Here is a 24496-nt window from a genome sequence, read left to right as displayed (position 1 = left end):
GATAGTAGATCATATCAACAACTGTGGTAAAGGCAAAGGCAACTGATTGTGGAATTACGGAGTAGATCAACCCATGAAGTTGGAAGTTGGACTCTGTTGTTTCAGTTTTCTATTGGTAGACAATGACGTTGGTAGTTGCGCATGCTATGAGTGATGCAAGATTTCATTAGAACACAGCACCGACTACTATTGGATGACTTTGTCCCTTCCAGACCTTTTATTTGGCTTCTGAAAGAGGTCCAATGAGCTACTTGTTTTTTTTTTTTCTTTTAACAAGAAGAAAGAAAGAAAGAAACAGCAGTTTGCACTTTAGAAGGAAAAGGTAGTTTTAAAAATTTAATTTTGATTTTGTGAGAGCCAGAATTCCTTGAAATGACATTTAATTGACCAATTTTTTTTCTTTCTTTTTCTCAGGACCATGTATGTTTTGTAATGGAATATGCAGCTGGTGGTGACCTCATGATGCACATCCATGCTGATGTATTCACCGAGCCCCGCGCTGTATTTTATGCAGCTTGTGTTGTTCTTGGTCTTCAATACTTGCATGAAAGCAAGATTATATATCGGTGAGTTGGCATAAATTTTTAGTTAAATCATCTTTCGACATACGCAATAATCTATGTATCAAACATGTGAACACTCAAACCTCGTTAACTCAAAGTTGAAGACAAGTAAGAAAAAATTTGAGTTCACGACAATTCAAGGCTATCAAGGTTTACAGCTATTGAAGTCTGAAATAAAAAAATTTGGAGTCATTGAAGTTATCGAGGACTGGAAATAAATAATAATACAAGAAACAACCAGTTGATCCTTTATCTGATCAAGATGTGCATCATGTTTTACAAAATGTAATTACCTCTTCAAAATAAAAAAAAAAAAAAATCAATTAATGGTATTTTTTTTTTACAATTGTTTTTTTTTCAAAAAACCTGTAATCTCATGTTGCCTCAAGCTTTAGTGAATGCTCTCATCGACTTTGCACTCTCATACCCCTGGAAGCTTTTAGTGACCGAGGTTTTAGATAAAATTGTTTCTAAACTGTTGTTTATAAAATTGTTTGCTGATGAAATTGTTAACCTTCTGTTTAAAAAATTCAATTTTTTACCAGGCAGTATAACAAAAATTTGGTTTCATTCTGTCTCAAATTTATTTTTTAATGTATCCTATTTTAACTCGAATTTCTATTATTTTACAGTGATTTAAAACTAGACAACCTTTTATTAGACACTGATGGTTATGTGAAGATAGCCGACTTTGGCCTGTGTAAAGAAGGCATGGGTTACGGAGACAGAACTGGCACCTTTTGCGGGACACCGGAATTTTTAGCCCCAGAAGTGCTAACCGAAACCTCCTACACTCGGGCAGTAGATTGGTGGGGTCTTGGAGTTCTCATTTTTGAAATGCTGGTTGGAGAGGTGAGTTGATGTTGACTTACTCATCACTTCCGAAAATAGCTAATTTACCCTAAGTTTACCAGAGGAAAGTAGAGCTGACACTGTAATGTAAAAATCGAAATGATCAGGACTCAGGAGATTTTTGGTATTTTTTCTTTCTTTTTTCTAAAGTTGTGTTTACTTCCAGAAAAGAGGATGAAAATTGAGAATAAATCAATTGAAAAAATTGTTTTAATTCAATTGAAACTCTCAGTGGTAAAGAACCAATTGTTTATATAATATACCTCCAAATATTTGAAAGCCACCTTTGAAGACTGTAGGTTGAAGGAAAGGAGATTTGATCCCACCATTTAAACTGCAGTAAATTTTATCCATACATGTGTATAATTTTTTTCTTAAATGTTTTAATGGCGGACCTCTCAAATAGTAGACTCGTTTTCATCAACTGGTTTCAATTTATGGGAAAGTTTAAATCTTCATTAGATGCGTTTCACAGAAAATTAGATCTGCAATAAGAGGACATTTGGATCAAGAGTTAGCAAATCTTTTTTTGCCTTATTTCTGGTTCTTCGATTTTAATTTGGATAATTCATCCTATAGACGAGTGAATTCGATTTACATCAAGTTCAATTGATTGTCAACAATACTTAAGAGTAAAATTTAAAAATCATCAGCAGAGGTGCATTCAATAACTAGGATAAAAATACTTGAATTCATCACATTTTTACTCGAAAGCGCTTTATCTACCATTTTCATAATTTCTAATTTTGTTCACAGTCTCCGTTCCCTGGCGATGATGAAGAAGAAGTGTTTGATTCAATTGTAAATGACGAAGTGCGGTACCCTCGGTTCTTATCCTTAGAAGCTATTTCTATCATGAGGAGGGTATGTAGTTTCAAGTGTTGTTTTTATGTGTACTTGGACAAATCTAGGGTCAGCTCTAGCCTAAAATTGTTTTCACTGAAGCATGTTTGAATAGAAAGTAGGACTTAGGTCCCACCGCAACCAAACAATTTAGTATCGGACAAAAAAATGTGAAAATATCCATAGTCAAAAAGTTTAAAAAGAAGATAGCCATGAGGTAAGTGACCTCAGTATTTGACAAGTTAGAATTGATGTACTGGCACCTCATATTACTATCAGTTTGTTTAATGATTTTTTTATTACAAAAAATGCTGGAAAAAGTCATATGAAACAGGAGTTAACATTGTCAAATAATTATTTCCATTCAAAAGACATATTTATGTAAGCCTTTTTCAGTTGTTATCTGATATGCTAGGAGATCGAAATCTTGGCACTTAAATGCAACTTTAAGCCTTCCATTCATCATTTCCTGCAATACGGTATGCACTGTTTCAGTATTTCTACGACCATTTTATTTTTTCACGGAAGAATCGTCTCACTTATTTGTCTTAGAATTTCTTAGTCAAATTTCACAAAGAAAAAGGAAAATCCTTATGAATTTTGCGAAAATTCATGTGACGGTTCTCTTATAAACCAATGAAATATACTAAGAAATACTGAATCATTGCAATGAAGATTCGCTCCTTTGTGCAAATGATGACATGTTGACACAAAAATTATTTGAAGTACCTCACTTTTCGAGATGTTAGAGAAAGCTTCATGTCAAAAATTCAAGTACCGATTTCCTGATGGAACCTCACAAAGATCACCCACAGGACCAACTTGCTTTCTTGCACTAAGGTCCCTCTCCTTGTGTCCACATTTTGTGTAGTCCTTCAGAACAAGTCACACAAGGGTTTGAATGGTTTTAATGTCTTATTTATATGTCTGTCCCTTTGTCTAGTTGCTGAGGAAGAATCCCGAGAGGCGTTTAGGCTCAAGTGAAAGAGACGCTGAGGATGTTAAGAAACAAGCATTCTTCCGACAAATCGTTTGGGAGGACCTGCTCTTACGGAAAGTGAAACCACCATTCGTTCCTACTGTGGTGCGTATGTTTTATTTTTGTCTCTATTTTTCATTTCTCGCCATAAATGAGCAAATATGCCGAAAAATCGCAAAAGCTCTGGAGAAAATAACCTATCAAAAGTGATAAAAATACATACATACTCTAGTACCAAGGCCCAGAGATGACTCATGAGTATATTTGATGAGCACAGCTGATTGAGGTTGCCCTTTTCCATATATCATAGACTGTTATGGCTATGTTTAGTGTGCAATTTAACCATGGGAGGTCCTGGTTTTTTTTTATGAGTGGAAAGTTTAAATGTAAGAGTTGGAAAATGTTAATATCTTGGTTAGGATCTACTTTCAGTCATTTTTGTCACACATATCATTTTCTGTATGGAATTTCAATGAGAAAAGACATATCACACTGCTTAAATTCAAATGAAGGGCAATGCCTTTAAAGAGCCTAACTATGGTTTCGACTATCTTTTTACGCTATTTTTACTCATCCTTTTAATTTTTCAGACATCTGTGGAAGATGTGAGCAACTTTGATGAAGAATTCACATGTGAAAAGCCGCAGCTAACACCACCTAAAGACCCTAGACCGTTGACTGAAGATGATCAACTCCTCTTCAAAGACTTCACTTACATGGCAGACTGGTGTTGACTAAAGTCGGCAGCGTACATCAATGTCATCTGCACTCTCTGAATTGTTAAATAGTTTTTCCCCTTGGGATTTTATTCAGTGTTTGATCAATCGAGTGACAATGCCGTACGTTGTCTTTTAGGTCTGTACAGGAGCACTAATTTAATGTTTAGTTGTTGAATTTTTTCAAATTTTTGCTGGATTCGACTCTCGTTAACCATCACAAATTTTTTTTGAAAGTAAGGAACTCGGAGAATAATACAATGGTGGCAAATTATTTTAAATCACTTCTTAGTTTATAGCGAGCGTTACTTGTCTGGAAATAAAAGCATCTATTGAAGACAAAAGCTGGGAATTACTCTCAATATCTGTGGCTTTTACCAATTTTTTTACTTTTCATGTAATCAGATCTGTCCTCGGATCTTTTTTCATTGCCTTTTTGATGTACAAATCGATTGAGTTTTGACGTTCATCACATTTAAGTGTGAGATATAGCTGTATTTGTGCAGTTGCAAGCTTAGCCAGTGGTGCTAATCTACCGAAAAGATCAGTTTTTAGAACCTGAATTCTTTCTCAAAAAGTGTATTTATAAAATCAATAGCTGTAAGAGGGATATTGAAGGAGGACATTAGTATTGCTAGTTTTTTATTAATTTTATCCCACATTTTTTTAATACTGTGCCAGAGAAAAATGGTGAATTTGGCACTTCTGTGAATTACGAATTGTCACTGGCTATTGAATTCTGTAAGCGACATCCTGCATTTTCATTGATAGGATTTTTACAAAGCTGGAGAAGATGGAATATCAAGGAAAAAATTGAAGAAAAAATTAACTGTAAACAATAGAGAGAACTTGGAAAAACTCTTATTTTAACGAAGGTGGGAAATTGATGATTTGGTCGTTGAAGGAACAATTTCATTTTGGTTTGGGAAGACATGAAAAAATTCATGACTATTCGTTTTGCCTCAGGAGTCCTCAGATAGATCTCTATACTACAGATGGGTTCAATTTCAACTGTACCTTTCTAAATTCACTCGCACGATGCAAAAGCTTAATATTATACAAAAGGAATATTATCACCTTTTTTTTGGTATGTGCATTGAAATAAGTCTCGAAACGTGGCCTTATTTTAATAAAACTTTTTTTAAGTAAAGAAGTTGATTTTGAACAGCAGACTAATCCAAGGAAAATTGATCTCTGTAAGATATTTGCCCTCTCTGCTCAAAATAACTCGGATCTTTTCCAGGATTTTCTGCATCCTCCTAAAAGATAGGAAATGTTTTAACGCTTTTAACCCTTTATCATTCATTTGTCTCGGTGATTTTTCAACATGTATTATCATGCTTTAATTTTTTATTTCATCCTCTTTGTTCTTTTTTCATATTTTAATTGGAATCATGAGCTGTTCAAGAGCTTTTATGACCAAACAGCATATCAATGGTGAATCTTCCAAAACACATATCTCGGTTTGCGATGGTGCAGACTTCCCATCATGCTTTATCTTTTAAATGGGAAACTACTCAATGTCAATTCTTTAAGACTTCTGTAATATTTCCACTCTTTGCAAAGAAAATTCTGTGAAAACTCCAAGGAATCATGTTGATTTGTTTTCCTTCAAAAAAAATAAAATGGGAGCGGAAATCTCAAAACACAGCACATGAGATACATGTTTCGGGAGTTTCATTGAAGATATATTTGTGTCAACATTTCTATGACTGTGCATCCTCTTAACTTCTTTCCTTAGAAAGCTATACGCTCTGTCCTGTTATTTGTCTGAAATGTTTTCCGTGTCATGCTGATTTTTCTCGAAGGAAAATGTAGAAAGTAAGTGCCTTTAGATGCCTGTATAAAAATACAAAGTTGCACTATTTTAGCAATGTTCTCATGGGTGTTCGCTGTTTGGTCAGAAACGTCCTCAGATGCTGGAGTAATGTCCTCTTTGAATTTGTTCATTGTTTTCAAACAATAAATTTGTATCAGTGATTGTTTTGTTTCAACTGCTCAAGTATTTTCTGATGGATAGAACACCAATATATCTTGTTTGCACTTCCTGTCTTTTTTCTTCTCACAAGAAGAAACACACATGAAGCTGGAAGTTTCTCTCTGAAGTTTTTTACGAACATTTGATTTCTACAAGCCTAGATTGCTATTTTTTGTCTAAGTGTACTGTCGTTCTCATATATGAACACAGCTTTCAATTTGTGGCATGAAAACTGCGTATTTTTAGTGAGAGAGATAGGAAAAGCAAGATCTGTCTGCTGATGCCTATTAGGTGATTTACTCTGCCATGCTTAGGAAGAACGGTGTATGGACATTTGAGAGTTGGCAAGTTTCCCTGGATTAAGGATTTTTTTAAATAACTCAATAAATTCGTATTTTATCAAAGGAAATTTGGCAACGCCTGAAGGCTCATATGGTGTTCTTCCTTACAATTGTAGTATTCAACAGTTATTATTTTTCTTTCATTCAAACTTTATTTCTGGTTAAAACTTACCGAAGCAACTGTCATTATCTTTGTGTCATCTACTGCTCATGCTGAAGACGCCATCAAATCTGTTGACATGATTTCTTCATTTATTACTATTTGTTCAGTGTCTGCATGAAAGCTTCCATATTTGAAATTCCCATTGTGTGCATTTGTTATATTTATTTAGTGCATTTCAACTGCTTTTATATTGATTGAGTATCGAAATAACTGACATTTTGTTCTCATCGCGCGTTGATAACTCTTGCTTTCTGTCAGGATTTTTGTTGCAACATCTTGATGTTTTTTTTTTTTAAGATTAATTGTCCTTAAAAAATGAGATGGAAAGAGATTTGTACTAAATGATAAAACGTCCCAATTGCGCTAAACGAGAACAATGTCTGTAAACAACTCAAGCACTTAGATTTCAATTTACCAAATTTTGTGAGTCACTCTTGCCAAAATTTTTCACACTTTCCAGTGCAGGTGGACTAGTTGTACTAACCAAAATTTAACCTTTTGCCCTTCTGTTTTTTTGTTTTTTTTATTGTTAGTCTTTCCAAACGTACCCAGCCTCATTATTAATTAATGGTTAAAAATGCAAATATGCCAGATGACAAATAGATTGTCCTTGAAAATTAGTATTCTGATTGATGCAAAAAGTCACAAGCTGGATAAACGATTTAATTTGAAGCTTCCTGTGAAATGTTATTATTTTTTTCTCTTTAAGTTTGTATTTTTTAATTGCCTTCCTTAACTTTCAATGTTCAATACGTTTACTGCAAATGGTTTTTGGGTACTTCTTCCTGGTGTACTAAGGAAAGGTATGATAAAAAAACAAATTCCAACTGCTGTGTACTGCCATTGCTAGTTGAATAAATTTTGCAGTACTATGTCAAATGGCAAACAAAGAAAACTATCTGTATGACTTGTTTGGCAGTGAATTTCTTAATCATATTTTAAAAACATCCAGAATCTTTTTGAGCTCCTAACTTACTTAAACTGGTTTCATTGGTGAATGTATTCCATTCTATTTTTATTGTAAGTTAAATGTGTGTGTTTGCATTTAGAGCTGACGTGTCTGAGTGAGTGGATATTAGTTATATTTTTTGGCTTGTTCGGAAATACATTTTCTGTACATTTTTCCATTGAGTGTTGCCAGTTTCAGAGCCCAGAAAATGAGTTAAAAGAGTAAATGAGTAAATGAGTTTCTATTGGTCCTCCTTTCTTCAATTTCTTCTCTTTACTGATTTGCCAAGAATTCTTTTAAAGAGATTCTAAAATTTCCTCTTGTTTTCTGGTTTAGAATGCTTTATGAGGAAATTTAGAACCCACATCTAATATTTCTTGCTACATTATAGTCCTCATGTCACTTTCTCTTGTGAACCCTGTATCTCAGTTTTTTTCTGGAATCAATTTATCAATCGTTTTTCCCCTGTAAAGACATAAGTAGGTTGGGTGATGTGAGATGAACTCTCCTTTCCTGTTCTAAGTAAATTAATGGTTAGGAACTGAGCTAAGAGATTGCGCAGCTGAAATTCAAGTTGAATATTGTCATTGTTTGAAGGCATTCTCTAAATCATTAATTTTAGTGTTTTTATTTTTTAAATCCTATCATATTATTTTCAGTTTCAAATTGTAAAAACTGTATCAGGTTTGACCTAACCTTTTTTAATTTATTTACAAAGTCCTATTAGCTGTACAAAAATTATTTTTTATTAATCCTCTAATTTAATTTTATCTAATTAATCTACGCCTGCTAATAATGTAATGGTGTTGTATGATACCGCTTTCATTGTTGCAACCAAGGATGTGATCAAAATGCCTTAAATTGACCGATAAAAGCGTGAATTCATGTAAGAATGATAGAAATTGAAAATTTGTATTATATGACACAAATCAATGTTATCAATTAGAATTGTTATAATTTTTTAATTTAAATTTTATTCTTTATTTTATATTTTCTTCTCGTCTTTATCAAGTTGAATCAAGTTTTGTTTAATTCAAACTCATTGTTGTATTATAAATAAAGTGATTTTAAAAATAGCAGAGGACTTTTAATTTCTGATGCCAGAATGATACATCAGCAATTTTTAAAAGCAAAAAAGTTGCATTTTGTGTTGCATCCAAGCCTATTTACATTAATTCAACGGATTTAAATAGAATAAACCTAACTACTGGTGTAATATGTCCGCTGTACTAATAATTTGACGTTTCAAGTGAGTTTTTAATATTTTTATTTTAACACTATGTCTTGAAACTTTTTGCCAGTCTCCTATGAAATTTGAAACATGTACTTACAAAAGTTCAACACAGGATTTTATTCGGTGTTTTTGTAAAAAGAAAATGAAACTTGAAAGGAGGTTGGGCAACGACTGACATAGTTCGTCACAGGATAACATTTTGCAATTAGAAACCACAATTTCTAGCTCAAATTAGAAACAACATTAGTACTGTTAGATTTCCTATGCACATGTGTATTTTTACAGATGAGCCAGAAATTTTAGTTCCTAAATGCAAAATGTGATCCAAATTGCAACTTTTTCTTTCTCTCTGGCTTACTGACTTGATATGTAGGTTTGAAGATACCTCAGGACCAAACTGGGAAGTCGGAAGTCTGGAAAATGTGCCAAATTTCATCAATATTTAAGTGGCAAACTTACTGGATTTAAGAAAGTGAACGATGGGCTTTTTCGAGTTTTTCAATACAAGTTTTAACATGAAATGTACAAAACTTCTTATGTTTTACAAAATTTTAGCCTTTTTTCAGTTGTCTGAGACAAAGTATTTTGCTTAAACCCATCATACATTTTCTGTTCAATGAAAATTCTGAGTTATCACTGTTTAGTAAATGGAACTAATTCAAGAGATGTACGTATGCTTATTCAACGAGTGAATGCCCCTTGTACCTTTTGCAATACGTACATGCAATTTTCATCACCGAACCTCTTTTAAACATTGTATTTATGTATTACACAAGTTTTTTTATGGCATGTGTAATGGTAATCTCTCTTATATCATTGAGAAAATGAAATGTGTGGCTACTCAGTCATGATGAATCCTTCATCATGATTCATACCCACACTCTTTTTCACAAAAGAGTTCTCCCCTCCCAGGGGCACTGCCATCCTCTAGCACCTCCTGACAGTCCACACCTGACATTCAATGACCTCATGTTAATTCAAACTTTGAAAAGAACATATTTTTCTGATCTTACTGAAAAATGAGTAATCAAAACGCATGCTTGAAAAATTCCCTTAAAACACATTGAAGTCATACCTTCAAAAGCAGAGGGAAATGCTTTGAAGAGGAACAGTTGTTGGAATATGATGTAAGAATATACTCCTCAAATGAAGATTAATTCTCCATGACCCTTCAAAAGAGCTGTGTTGTTTGTCATTAAAATGAGTTCGAACTCGAAAGATTGGGAAACAAAAAATAGTAAAAGAAATGACATGGTTTACATCAGTAGATTAAAGCAGAAGGGTTATAACTATAGTTTTTTCGTTTCAAGCTACCGTTCATAAATTGCCCAACAGATGCACTGCTTCCCATGTAATTTAAAATGTTTGAAGCTTAGCATCTTGTGCCTTGTGTTAGAGATTTCTAACAAATGTGATCATACTTATAGGGCCCCACTAAGCCATTTTAAAAATATGAATAGTTCCATTTTCTCTAAAAAGTTAGTTACAACGCTTTTATTTCAAGCTATTTCATACAATCATGATGTTAAGGATATCCTATTTTTCCGTTAATTTGTATTTCGGTGAGCTCGGCAAAATCCACTTGGAAGGTAATTTTTTTTTCTTTAGTCCCTTTTAAACGGCATTTTAAGATGTGTGATTAGTTCTGCCAGGAGAAAATCAATCTCTGTAGGTAAAGAACCTCCAAAAAATTTCGGTCTGTGAAAAGATATCTACAAATGTTTTTTGGTGTATGTACAAAGTAGTATACAAAATTTTGTGTGACGAAGTATCAATGACCTAGAAAGAAAAATTAGCTAAGAAAATTCCAGCAAGTAGTAACAAAGTAAAATCAATACATTAAATTTTATTCAAAGAATATTCTAAATCTTGAAATCTTTGTTGGATGCATAAAAGACCTCTGTAAAGTTTGACCAACTGCTCCAGGCATTTATTAATCTGCCTGATTTGACTATCTCTGCATCATTATCAAACCAGGTGTCGCAGAACTAAAATTATACTTCAGGAAAAAGGTGGCATCAATATCATTTCGAGCTAACCGTTTTGAGCATTGAATATTGACCTTGATTTTTTTCACCCATCTCTCCTTTGTATCTTTTTTAAGGTTGCAGAAAAAAAAAATAGGAAGAGAAAGAAAGAAACAAAACTTTGAAAAGAAATAAAGGAAAAATCACATCAAGTGAAATGCCTCATAAATTTTGACACTTATTTCTCTGCAGAACAAGTTCAAAACAACTTCTTCACAAAAATTTCCTTCTTTCAGTACCTACAAAGCTTATAATGCAACCTTATGAAGTTCATTAATGAAAATCTTGGATTTTTACATTGCAGCCACATTATACCTATCTTGGTAAAACAAATATTAAAGATTGTTGATGTGCTACTGCTAGGGAGGATGTTCCTAAACATTGCAGCAATATTGGAAGTAAGGTAGAAATAATACTACACTAATCCTACACCATGCTACCTTAGTAGCAACAATTTTTAAACAAGCCTTTCAAGAACATGTAAATTTGAAAAAAGTCAACTCTTCAAAAAACTGCTGAAATATTCGTATTTTTGTACAGTGTTTTTTTTTTTTTGGGGGGGGGGGGGGCATTTCTTCAAGAAAACTTCACGAAAGCGTGAGGTTAAGTAGAATAGTGTTGGAAAACTTTTTAAATATCAGCTGTAGTTGTTCAACATTTAAAATGTTTGAGAAATGTTAATTAACGTTCAAAAAGTAGTTACTTTTTAAAGTCTGTATTCAAGTAAATTTCACGAATAGTTGAATTTTACTTAAAAAATAGGCAACGAATGAATTCGACAAATGAATATTTTAACAGCTTTTTGAGAGGTTTTGAAAGTTTTTCTCAACAGGTCATTGCTACTGCGGTTAATAGCGTGGTGCACATTTATTATTTTTTTTATTGCTTTAACTATGCTTTATTTGTGTATACCTCGTTTCAGACAGAGTCTACATCTTTCATCCACTTGCGTAGATACCATAGCTGCCATTGAAACGAGCAGATGAAAAGAGTAAGCTCATCTGCAACGAGATCCACGCACATTTTTTGAGTGTAATTCAGCGTTCCTCCCCCCTCGCCTGTTATTTCCGCCGGAAACGGCGTGCGGCGGAAATGGTTTCAAAGATGCGGGTATTCATAACAAAGGACAACTACGACAGCCAATGGGAACGCGAATACGACTCGAAATGGCGGGAAATGCCTTGTTCAAGCCGCAACCTGTTGAGACTGCTCGGCGACGCCATTTGCATTTTCATGTGCATTAGTGCTAACGCGTGTGAATGTTTGTCTTATCTTGACGGTAGCAATTTAAATTTAGTGTAATTACACAAGTTCGCGCTGATAGATCCAGTGAATACTGTAATCGAAGCAAGATACGACTATTTCGAGAAATTATAACTAACTGACACTGGTAAGTTATTGTCTCAGTAGATTCTTTCCTCTCGAAGTCTGTGTGCTCTCGGGGACTAAGTTTTCCGAGCACATGGGCTCTTCAACTTGAGTTTTTGTGTGTCGATGAACTCTACAATCTAATAGAAGATCTGATTCTTATTCTGTTGCACTCTCGACTGTCAGCTAATGCAATTGGTGCAATGTGTAACCCAAGTTTCAGTCAATGACAGCAACTCTGGAAGCATCATCTTTCGGAGATTCACACGCCGTTGTGCTTACCTCTCCTGATTTCTAGTCCTCTCTCAAACCATCTTCTCATTCCAGTGTGTCATCGCTCCAGGATTTCTGCTAGAAATAGTCGCGTCTTTGCTGACAGGATTGAATCGCCCGTAGTTTTGCCTTGTCTGCCGAAAGAGTTGCTGGATGGCAGTGACGGACCCTGTGAACAAGTTTCATGTTCATGTCGTACCTATCTCCCACCAGATATAGAGCTGGGGTCCACTTGAAGCAAATCTACATCCCTTACAGTGAGGTTTAAGATAGGCTCTCTTGATTCCTCTAATTATTGCCAACTGATCTTGAACCGCCATCCTAGCCTGTTAGAATTATGGTGGCGTGGACTCTACCCGGGGTTCTTAATCTTTTCTAGAATGTTGTGCTGGGCACCGTGCTACGAGTGTTATGCAGTGCCTATTAGTTTTCCTCACAGTTCACTTCACTGGCATTGGCCTAGTCATCACTGCCCTTCTCGACACTAATTAGCATCTTTGTAAACCCTCTCCATTCACATCTCTGCCATTGACGTATAATACAATCTAGACCGCGCATTAGGAAATTTCGGCAAAACTAGAGTCCCTTCAGGCGAGACGATAGGCAACCCAGCAACACCCAGTAAGTGTACCGGCAATACGTACTGAGACAATGGAAATGCCAGTCCTATCAGTGCCGTTGCCTGATACGGGTACACTTAGCTCGTATATCCGGCGGTTTCAACTAGGCTGAAGGCGCGTCTTTACCCCCCTAGCTGTCTTACCTTCCCCGCCTAAAGTCGGGCCCAATGCGCGGTCTAGATTGTATTACACGTCAATGATCTCTGCTCACCATCTCAGTAGTTCAGTTTATAACGATGGTTTAATACTTGCTCCAACCCCGATAAAAAAACATGATGGAAATTCTGAAGGAGGTGGCGAATAAAGATGTGTTTATTTCTATGCAACATCAAGGAACAAAAGATCCAACGAGTGTGTTGCATACAGCATAGCTAAACAGTTCGCTTTGCTGTAGCCTCATCTTACGTATGAGGCCAATTCACATTTCCAAGGCACAACCAAATTTGAAAACGGCTGCTTCGCCACCAGTTCAAGTACTGTCTGAGGGTCACGAAGAAGTAGGTCCTAGTTGCCATCAGGTTTCACTTAGATACCTAAATGATAAGTACGTTACATTGATATGATGGGGCAGTATCTGCCAGGCTGTTTTGTTTCATGGTTGGAGTGAAAGGACATTATCAGTCTGATTTTTTCACAGAGCAGGTAAGTTTTGAATAAGCCCAAGCCTGTCCGAAGCATCATTGCCTAAGTACGAAAGATGGCATCGAAAGTTAAATAGCTTTATTAAGTACCGCATCACATTTTGTTGCATCCTAACCTCCTTTTGAACCTTTTATCCTCTCTATCTGAATGTCCATGATCCATAAAATCCCCCAATTCTATATTGGTCAGGTGATGGTTTGGTCGCTTGTTTTTTGTGTTTTAACTGGGGAAAGTAGTTTGGATGATAGGCACACAGCATCATTCAACAGAAAGTCCTCTCACACATCCTAAAGTTGCAGGGAGAAGGATCACGGAGCACCAGTGTGGCAAGATAAGGAAATGCACCATCTACCTGCTTAGTTTAATGTCTTTGGGCAGGTTCAGAAAAGATCAAGACTTGCTTCTGGTTTTACGTACTGAGATGAGTGTGTACCTAACATGAACTGAAATTATTTCACAGGAAACCTAACTTTAAATTGACTGATTGAAATCCTTCGCAATGTTAGTCTTAATCCATTTTGATTTGGAAGGTCCATCAGTATTTTACAGTTATGAGCTTAATATTGGAGAAATGTCATTTATCCAGGTACTTCATTCATTCAAGGCTGTAAGTGCTTGAGCTGCAATGTGCAGAACATTACCTTTCTGCTTTGGTGTATTTCACCTTCAGTTAGTAGGTAGTAAAGACTTTTTTCTTGTTTATTTAGGTATCTTTCAACCAAAGCTATGATGAATCTTGAATCGGAAGAAGAAATGGACGTTGATGAGCCAGATGCAGTCGACGAGCCAGATCCAGTTGATGATCTGGACTTGATTTTAGGAGGCGGAGAGGGTGAGCTATCAACTTCTATTTCTTTTTTTTAGTTATTTTTTGCGGTAAAGTTGTACATTGTGGTGTTCCTAACCTGAAAGAATAGGGAAGCTTAGCAATCTTGACAAAGAATAAGAGAGCAATTTCAATGGCAAAATTGAAGAAATGTTTATCTCATTTGCGGTGTTTCAAAATCTATGTCATTAGCGTTTCTTCACGGAGGAGAATCAACATGCATTATCGCTTCGAACTCTTAAAACATTCATCAAACAGAGTAAATAGAACCCAAGGATGTTTCCATGGAAGGTATGACCCAAAATAGTTTTCCATTTTAAAAAAATGAAGTATTTGCGGAAGGCTACCATGTCCGAAACTGAGAAGTGTGTCTGTGCAGTTATGTTTTGAATTTGAGAATTTGACAGGATTTAAGTATTTTCCTCTTTACTCTCAGAGATCCTGTTCTGTTCAATTTAGTGAAACAAGTCAACTCTTAGATGCAACTACTGTGAAAGTATGCAGAATTCAAGAGTCACCTGTAATGATAGTGCATTTAACATCTGTCTAAATAGGTACATTTCTAACCTGTGAAGGGTCTTGGAACTTGGCATTTGATTTCAGATTTCTCCCAGAGTACATAGAGTCCCTATGTAAATGGGAGAGCTGACTCCACTGTTAAGGATTTTCCAGGTCCCAAATTCTGAGATTTTTGGTACCTAATTAATTGTTTTTGATACATGAGGATCTGGCCATCTGATGGAAACAAAGAGGACAGGAATTACTACGCATTCTACATGGCCATTTTGACAAATGCAACGAATAAGTCGCAGAGGCTCTGCTCACACTAGGCTTGGAACTTGTCGACCAGAATATGGCGCCAGCTCTCCCATTTTCATTACGACTCTATGAGTTTTTTAGACCTGTTAATGCTGGAGCTTATCGAAAATCGAAAATTTTCTAGGGAAATAGGGACCAGGGAAATCTACTATCCAGTGAAAATTAAGGAATGGGTATTAAAATTAAGGCCCTGAGATCATTGGGTTTTTAATTTAGTGGCCTAGTATATTGTACCATTGAAGGATCAGATTTGATTTATTTCCTGTTTCTTGCAATCGTAGGTGCCAATGTTGGAAGCGATAATGATGGAAATCCAAATGAAGGCGATAGTGACAACCAGGATGCGGCCAATGGTATGGCACCAGGAGAGTCGGATGGAACCAAGAAAGAACCCAAGAAGAAACGTGTCATCCTAAACCCCCAGCCAAAATTAAACTACCACACGTAAGTTTATTCCAAGCCAACCTTACTTTGACTTAATGCGTTATTTACATTGGCGGATCCAGCAAACTGGCAACATTGTCTTTCTCCATTTAAACCTATAGAAATGTATCGATCCTTGGAGGGGCCAGGTGCTCCGACAAGAATCGATTATTTAGCATAGGTTTAAATGGAGGAAATCCGGTGTTGCCGAATTGCTGGATCCGCCTCAGGTTATCTACACATGGTCCATACAGACACTTCAAAATATTTGAATGCGCTTAATTTCTTCACCGCAATATCTGTACTTGAAACGCTTCAATTCAGAATTTCTGACATAATAGACTTCTACAAATTTGATATCTCTGTTCGGAAACATTAAATCTTAGGTACGTGAAAAATGCCTCCTATAACTTGCTAGTGAGATTAATTGAACAGTATTGATGGAAATTCTCCCTAAATGTTAGTACCCCAAACTTGAAAAGAACGGATATACTTAAATCCCAGTAAAATTACAATGAAAAATCTGGGAAGTGTGGTCTTGCATATTTTTTGCATCAAAATTATTGTCTTTGGACTTAAAATGAACATACGAGCTCTATAGCTCATCCATCCCTCTATTTTTCATTCCAAATGTTTCACTGATCTTTTAAAACTTCAGCGCTATCCATGCAAAGCTTTCATATAGACAAGACGTAACTCAGTGATGATGCTGATAATATTTGCTAACTCTGCTTGATTCTATTTTCTCTTGCTTTGTAACAATAATTGAGGCACTTGATGCAAAAAAGGCACTTCTCGTTTGCAGTGTTTAAGAGTTTCCTGTAATATTGAATTCATTGTAAAGAAAATGAATGCATCCATTTCACTACAATTGATACTGAATATTCCTTATGATTCTATTTTCCATGGAAAGAATTCTGGAATAACGACCCATTAAATTCTCCTCCTAGAGATTAATTACCAATAGATCTAGGTGTTGATCTTAATTTTGAACCTTGAGACTTAAGGAAGAATACATGTTAAAACCTCTTTTTTTCGGCTTGATCCTGATGTGACGTGGTTTCTCTCCGATTAACATGGTCTATTTTCCAGCATCACACTTATTTGTAGGTTTATTTTGACTGTTTATTTTTTCCAGATTGACAGGCAAGCGAGGCCTGTGTGCTATGAAAGAGATTTTTGCTGATATTCAGCTGAAAGGCAAAGGACATGAGTTGTCAGATCTGAATAGAGTGATGACAAAACTTGAGTACTGGACCCATAGGCTTTTCCCTCGTTACAACTTCGATGAAGTGCTAGCCAGAGTTGAAAAACTGGGTGCAAAACGTCAAGTTGAGGTATGAGTACTCCCTTTTTTTAGCATTGCTGGTCTAGGCTCAAAAGCTCATAGTGTAATGTAGTCAGGGGAAACAGGATTGCTATAGTCAAGGAATACCGAGAAAATTCACGGAATTTTTGGAGGTCAGGGAATACCTAATAATATCTGGGAAAAAGACAAAAGCAACTGTGAAAATTTGTTTAAATTATCTTTCTAGAATGGGCTTGACATACGAAACAACAAATCTAGGTAAATAAATGTTCATAATAAGAGTAGCCCTTTTAAGAACCATGCCATATGTATCCTAAAATGTCTGGAAATTTCATCTAAACCGATTAGCGAAATGTCAAGAAGTTTCATATTTTAAATTCCCTGGCAACCTCGTGAAAGGTGAAATCTCAAGTTTCCCAGCGCAGTTTTGGAAGACCACCCTAGTCAAAATAAAACTATTTGCTGCCCGCAGCTCATATTAATTAATAATTGCTTCTTAATACACTTGAAAATTGTGAGTCCAAGTTTTCGGTTTAAGTTTGAGGTAAATGAAACCATGAATGTTATAAAAAAGTTTCTCTAGCTGGCAACTCTGCTAGCCCTGTCTCTGTCCAGCAGATAATGGATATTATTTCTTATCTCTTTGCCTTTTCTCCCAAGCGGTTGTGAATTTTGATACTTTCAAAACAGGACATGTTAAAGTTGGACTCAGAAAACAGTTAAATTATCCTTTTTGTCCTCTTGTAAGTAAAATGTAACAAAAAATCATCCTTTTTGTCCTCTTGTAAGTAAAACTTAACAAAAAAAGAATTCGCTTTAAAGCTTCTGGAAAAGTTTACAACAGTCATGAGGTCATGTGTCACCAAGAGAAACCATCTGTGAAACCCAAACTGTAAATGAGACATTAGTTTTGAAAAATAATGAATTAGTTGGTTTTCCTGCTGAACTCTTTGTCATAAATCCTCTTTTTCACATCCGAGGCTCAAGTTCTTAGTAGCCACAGTAAAACTATGAAATCAAACAGGGTATCTAGCATCAGGATTTTCCCCATTTTCCCGATTCTATCAGGATTAGAGGTCAATCAGGATTTAACCCCGATTTCTTTAGGATTTGAGGGAAAATTGGTCGTAAAATCAAGATCTGAGAAAAGTCGGCCGTTTGATCGGATTCTTTTATCGAGCTAATTTTGTAAAGTAACATTCGCCTAACTTTTCTCCATAAAAAATCAGGATTTGGAAAAATTATGATATCAGGATTTGGAAAAATTATGACATCAGGATTTGGAAAAATTATGACATCAGGATTTAGCAGTAGAAAATCAGGAAAAATCAGGATTTCATCAGGATTTCCTAAAATGAAAAAAAAAAAACTAGACACCCTGTCAAATGAAAACTAATAAACGTCAATACAAGTTTTGCAACTGATTCATTGTGTCAGCCCTCAGCAGTCAGCAGTATTCTAACTTTCAATTTCACCAGATACATGTTACCTTAGTTCAATGCACCTTTAATCACCATCAGCCTGTTTTTGTTCTCAGGTGTATATGAAGAGAATGAGATTAGGAATGGATGATATTTTGAACCCAATCTCCAAGGAGTTCATTGATGAAGAACCGGCTTCTCCGCCGCCTCCAGAACCTGAACCCTTGGGCGATGCCTTTGACTCCTTGCTGCCTACTGAACCTATTGTTCCTGTCACTACACCAAAACCCCGGGTACTTACATGTTATTTAGCTATCAACTTTCTGCTCCATTTTTATCAATTATTTTTCATGTGGTCAAGTCAGTTTTGATCACATGTAAAAGTTCTCCATTCAAGAATGGCATGATTCAGTTGAATAAAATTCAACGGCTGAACAAGTCTGAAGTTTGACTCAAACGAAAAATTTCAGCTTCAATTATCTTTATAGTTGTCTCGTAAAGATCAATTCATTCCCACATAGCACATTTACCCTCTATAAACTGTGTTTTGGATATTAGGTCTCTTTATACCCAAACATGATTTAGATGATACTCTAAGCAGTTAAAAAATTAATGTGCCAGTGAAGCAGGCTTTAACATTGATAATTCAACGAGCCAAACTGAAGGGCCCGAAAAATTGGTGAAGTCGCACTTTTGAAAGTTTGCTTGTGAATTCTTGAAAATTTTCTTGTCACCTACCAAGTTGTGAAAGCAGTCGCTGTAAACTGGAATTGCTGGCCAAATTCTTCCTAAAGCGGTTAAGTGAAGTTGGATGACTGGCTAGTTGCCGACTGAAAAATATATCGGCGTCTCAGAATCTGAAAGTTATTGAGGCTTGCCCCCTATTATTTCTTTTTATGCCTGAAGGATGCCTCTATAATTGGCTATTATGCTGTGAAAAATATAGAGACTAAGTTGACTGCCTTATTTTAGAAACAAAAACTGTGACATGAGTTTCGCGATGTACTTAGATGAGTGTGTTTATGAATGAGCCAGATTTAGTATGTAGTTTAGAATTTGAAAACATAGTCAAACCAAAAGAAATTATCGAAAATAAAAAACAATAAGGCAGAAACTAATTAGACCTATTGTGTGCTTTGACTTTAGTGTCTTAGTTTATTTACAATCATTTTGCACTTGTGCACATCATTTTAACTCTTACATCAACACTACTGTTCCAAGGGAAAATGCTGTGTGATCATTCGAGTGTTGTCAAATTTACTCCTGAAAAAATATTTTTCATGGAAGTTATGAATATTTTTTTCTTTAAATTTGCCAAGCCTGTGGTTTAAATTGAGTATGAAATTCTCCAAAAAATTGGGAGGCATTCTTCCTTAGCATGGCAGAACAGTGCTGTCTTGTAATGTGTTCCTGCTAACGTAATTTTTTTCCCTATGTCGCTCCGTATGCTTGGTTACAATCTGGTCTCTGCTTGTATTCTGTTCATCTTTTGATTCCCTGTCTCAAGTTGCCTTATGTTCTACCACACTACAAAAAACCGCTCTAAATCAATTTTGTTGCTAGAAGTTGTCATCTGTAGGTGGAAGTCTATTTTAAGACTCATTTTTGAAAATATTGTTTAATTTGTCACCTCCAGTTCCATTAATTGGTGTTAATTTATTTTCCTCTTACTTCTTTCAGGTTGAAATTACTGAAGAGCAGAGAGAGCGAATGGAACGTAATCGCCAGCTAGCTCTTGAAAGACGGCTAGCTCGAATAGAAGCTCAAAAAGCAGCCGAACAAATGCAAGCAGGTGAACCAACTGCAGGGCCATCAGGTGTCGGAAGTAGAGCTCCAGCTGACGATACAACGCCCTCAGGTAACTTATTCGAATCCTCCCAGGTACTGAGTAACCCTAATACTTTAGTTGTCGAAGATTTGTCAAGTAATGGTGAAAAGCAAATTAGTGATATTTCTAGTGGCGCACTGCATGGAAGTCAACCCACTGCAGGGCCGTCGGGTGTTGAGCGTAGAGCTCCGACTCCTGATGCAATGCCCTATGGTAACTTATTTGAATCCTCCCAGGCACCGAGCGATGCTCATGCTTCTGATATCTTGGATAGTGAAGCCTCTAGTCACGCAGACGTCCCTTTTGATCATTCTGATCCTGAATTTAACATCAATGAAAAGGAAAATGCTGTCAATAACAAGTCAGGAATTTCTGATGTTGATCAGTATTCGACGGAAGTCGATACCAGTGAAAATGTAGAAACTAATTTCGCACCAAGTCCTTGATTATTATTAGTGGAAATCGTAAAGTTGACTTCACCTAAGCTTGCAATTCAGTGATGTAATTCATTAAGTCCATAAGTTTAAGTAGCGTCGAAAAGTCCTGAAGAATTCTTGATAATGTTTCCTTTTTTTATGATTGAACGATTGGCAAAAATTTTTTAAAATCTCAGAATTTTGGATTATTCGGTCCATCTCTGCTGAACCGCTATTCACGCAATACAATTGAATTGTATGTTTCTCCTCATCATAAAACATGCAGACGTATTCCAATTTTTTTGCAATCTGTCCCTTTTGTTTCCTACTTTAAGTTATCTTTCGGACTTAGATAATTTCCTGTTCTGTGAATCACTTTAAATTCTTGGCAGTCAAACTGAGCCGGTCTTCAATCTAATGTATTTTTTGATGTAAGCTTTGTGGGCTTGGCACTTTCTTGTCTGGAAAGTGGATTATCCGGACGTATTTAATTGGGATCAGCCTAACTTAGCCAAAAATTGTCCCTTTTTTTCTTATTTTTCATTTTCTAAACAGAGAACTAAGTAACTGTAACCTTGGAATTTTGTGAGTATATTTTTCATAATTGGGGATAAATCCGTGGAAAGTTCATATACATAAAGTAGTTTCGTTCTTGTTTAAAAAATAAATCACAAGAGAAAATTGGGCTACATAAAAATCAGTTCGGCTAATTCCAGTCAAATCATTTCATTCATAGGTTGAATTCATCACGACAGCAATGAAAGTAGTGTTCACTGACATTGCTCATTAGTCTAAATTCATCTTAACAGCAATAAAATCAGTCATTGAAATAATTTTTCTTCGACTTATTCACCATGGAAAGTTGCTGATTGTGAGATACTCTTTGGACGTCTCCTTTATGTAAAGCAAGCGCTGTATATGTAAGGGAGTGCCAACTCCCTGAGAGGATGGGGAGGATTGGGTACTGTGTTGGTTTGGTGACGCAGAGCGCTGTGAAAGTGACTCTTATGTACATAATTTACTATTCTTTTAAACTCTGCCTCAAAATAATGTTTTCGATTGACATCTATGTATTGGGCTTCTCGTGAGGAGGGATGCGTCTCTGACAATAGACACCTTAGCAATTTTTCATGAAAAATTAAATGTTAAAATTTCATGTGAAAAATTCCTAGAAATAACCAAAAAATCTGAAAGATACTGAAAAACTTTTTTTGTAACTGAGTGAAACACAAGTGGTTTTTGCTTTTTGGTTGTTTTTAGTATATGTGGCATACCCAGCACCTGAAAAATTCATTGAACTTTCAGATTAATATGAAAGGTATTGAACATTTTTTTTTGAAATTAAATGAAAGTCGAATGATTTTTGCTTTTTGGTGGTCCTGAAAATGTGTTCGATGTTTTCCTTATTTTTCACAGTCCTGTGAAATTTCACCGCATTCTTCACAGAAATTTTCAATCTTTCTTATTTCTCACTTCACTTGTGCAACCCTGATTGGGGTGAATCAAGTTCCAAAGATTAGTGATCGTGTCTTGAGGTCACGGTTTTATGGCACATGGTTACATGGTCGCTAACTGCAAGTTCTAATTAACGACTAGAAGGGAAGGGATTAGCAATGAGAGTACTTTTCCTCAAAATTATCCATGACTGAAGGAAATCGCAATTATATCATCCATCATTTAAAAGTGTGCCATCTTTGAATCATGTGTAAGTTGCCAGTGCTCACATATTATCATCAGGCTAGATTGATTGAGTTGCTAGCTTTGAGCCTTTTGCTTTGAAATAATCGAGAAAATTAAGACTGAAGAACATTCCGTTGAGTGTTCTACAGTGCTTCTATCCTTATAAAATTAGTTTAATCTGGCATTGAATTGTCTCTGAGACTGCGCCAGGCACAGAAACGAGTTCTTAGGTTAAGTCTGTTGAGTTTTTTTTAGATCCGATGAGAGACATTTTTTTTTAAATAGCTTGAGATGCTCTTTGGATTGGCTAAACACAGTCAAAAGTTTGTGGCTTGAGTGTTGATAATCACCAAGAAGAGGGTGGTCATCTCTTATGCAACTTACTAAAGTTGCATAATCTATATTTACGTACTAAAATTTTCTCGCAACTTACTTAAAAAACTTCTCTTGTTTTGATAGAATTTCATAATTTTTTTTCTGGTGTTTTTCTTTTTTTAAATTTTTGAGATTCGATTTTTTTTTTTTCAATTTTTTTCTTAAAGTCATGTTGAACCATCATCAGCAGCGGCTGGCTTTTCAAAATTATTTTATTGTTATCTGTACTAGGAATACATGAGTTCTTACCCAGCCTTCTCACAATCAGTCTGTTTAAACATCCCTTTTTTTTCAAAAATTTTGAAAGCCATTACTGCTGTGTTTGTCTGTGACGTTGCATAAAGCCTGCAAATTTAACGGTGATCCTACGTAAAACACGTCATTAGGAAACTCATGTATTTTTTTTTCAAATGGTGTTTTGCCTTTGAAAAAGTAGGGAACAACATGAGTCTTATGTTAAATATGCGCAGAGTACGCAATATTTTCATGGGATTCGGCACATGTGAAGAAATTGCCCTTTTTCATATTCATATTGAAAACGTATTGACATTTTCCAAAATTGAAATTTTTTACATAAACAATCAGAACACTATTCTTCACTCCAACACATTAATAATCCAAATCAATTATTTTAATTTATGTCAGTTGTTTTCCTTTAGTATGACCTACCTTTTTCAGCTTTAGATTTTCTTCAATAATTTATAAGTTCTTCCTGAAACATCGCTATATCGAGTTAAATGTTTTTAATAGTGTTGAACTATAGTTTTATCTCAAAAATATTGAAGAATTTTTTCTTTTCGGCCAATTCTGCCTCATCAAAGAGTAATCCCAAATTTCATTTATTTAGATAATAACTTGTTCCTCTGCATTTTTTCTCTCTGATTTTCACTTGTCTAAACTCTTTGTGAATCTGCAAACCCTACCAAACTTTTTTAATGTTTCATTTTATATGCACAGCCTGTCGTTCATTAGTGTTTAGCATAGAGTCTTCGCCAAACTGCAAAACCAGCAAATGGATACGTGCGAATATATGTCTGTCGGGCATGTTGATAAATATTTATGAGTACATCTATTAGCACTTGAATGATTCTCTCCTAAATGCCCTGATTTTTTGGCACATTTCTCCTTATCTTGAGAATCCTGGTTTTTCTCTGATTATTTTTTTACTCTGTGTCGTTTGTTCTCGTTTTACTTCATTAATTCTATTATTTGACGTCAGTAAAGAAAGAGACAAACATTTTTTTCTTTACTGGTCTGGATGTTTTCTTCCTGTTTGTTGCTGTGATCAAAAATATTTATTATTAAATTATATTCTTACAAAAAGCAGTCAATTTCATCACAAATATCCTTTTCATCAATATTTTAATACGGGAATTTCTTTGATGATTATGATTATTGGCCACCGATATTCGTACCGCATAGCAGCCCATAAAGTCGTATAAGTATGCTGCAGTTCTGTAGGATTGTAAGTCTTGTGCCAGTTGACAAGTGAACAGATCGCATAACGGTGATTCTACGTCAAACACACGTAATTTGAATGCCTCCATGAGCTGGCCATCTCAAATTTCTCTGACTTCTTGTTTTTTCACATGACCAGCCATGTGATAGAGATGGCGTGATCGGGAAGTTACAGCACCCCTGATCTCAGGTTTGTAACTTAAAACACATGCATGCCATTTTATACCATAAATATCATGGGTTTTTGGGCTGAAAAGGGAAACAAGGAAAGAAACAGTGGGGGGAGGGGAGGGAGGAGAGAAATGTTTTCTCACCCGAGCAACTAGTTGGTGCTTAGGAGAGGAATGTATCCTTTCCTAAGCACAAACTAGTTGCTCAGGAGAGAAAACATTG

General features: G+C 35.6%; 2 protein-coding genes across 6 annotated transcripts in view; both read left to right on the top strand.

Annotated features, from left to right (window-relative positions):
- Nucleotides 1-8460, top strand: part of Pkn (serine/threonine-protein kinase N) — a 111450-nt gene extending 102990 nt beyond the window's left edge. For all 5 annotated transcript variants that reach the window (XM_019059959.2, XM_072302006.1, XM_072302008.1 and 2 more), the window contains 5 exons: nt 415-566; nt 1196-1415; nt 2172-2279; nt 3202-3342; nt 3828-8460. In XM_019059959.2, the coding sequence (XP_018915504.1) occupies nt 415-566; nt 1196-1415; nt 2172-2279; nt 3202-3342; nt 3828-3971 (765 nt within the window). In that variant the 3' untranslated portion in view covers nt 3972-8460. The remainder of the gene's footprint in view (nt 1-414; nt 567-1195; nt 1416-2171; nt 2280-3201; nt 3343-3827) is intronic.
- Nucleotides 8461-11895: 3435 nt separating this feature from the next.
- On the top strand, nt 11896-23968 carry LOC109042969 (uncharacterized). Its single transcript, XM_019059961.2, has 6 exons — nt 11896-12035; nt 14256-14380; nt 15475-15637; nt 16755-16953; nt 18463-18639; nt 20027-23968. The coding sequence occupies exons 2-6, from the start codon at nt 14275-14277 to the stop codon at nt 20618-20620; spliced, it is 1239 nt and encodes a 412-aa protein (XP_018915506.2). The 5' UTR covers nt 11896-12035; nt 14256-14274; the 3' UTR covers nt 20621-23968.
- The last annotated feature ends 528 nt before the right edge of the window (nt 23969-24496 follow it).

The sequence above is a fragment of the Bemisia tabaci genome, chromosome 6, assembly GCF_918797505.1.
Source record: "Bemisia tabaci chromosome 6, PGI_BMITA_v3".
Taxonomy (NCBI): domain Eukaryota; kingdom Metazoa; phylum Arthropoda; class Insecta; order Hemiptera; family Aleyrodidae; genus Bemisia; species Bemisia tabaci.
This window is presented reverse-complemented; position numbering and strand designations above follow the sequence as displayed.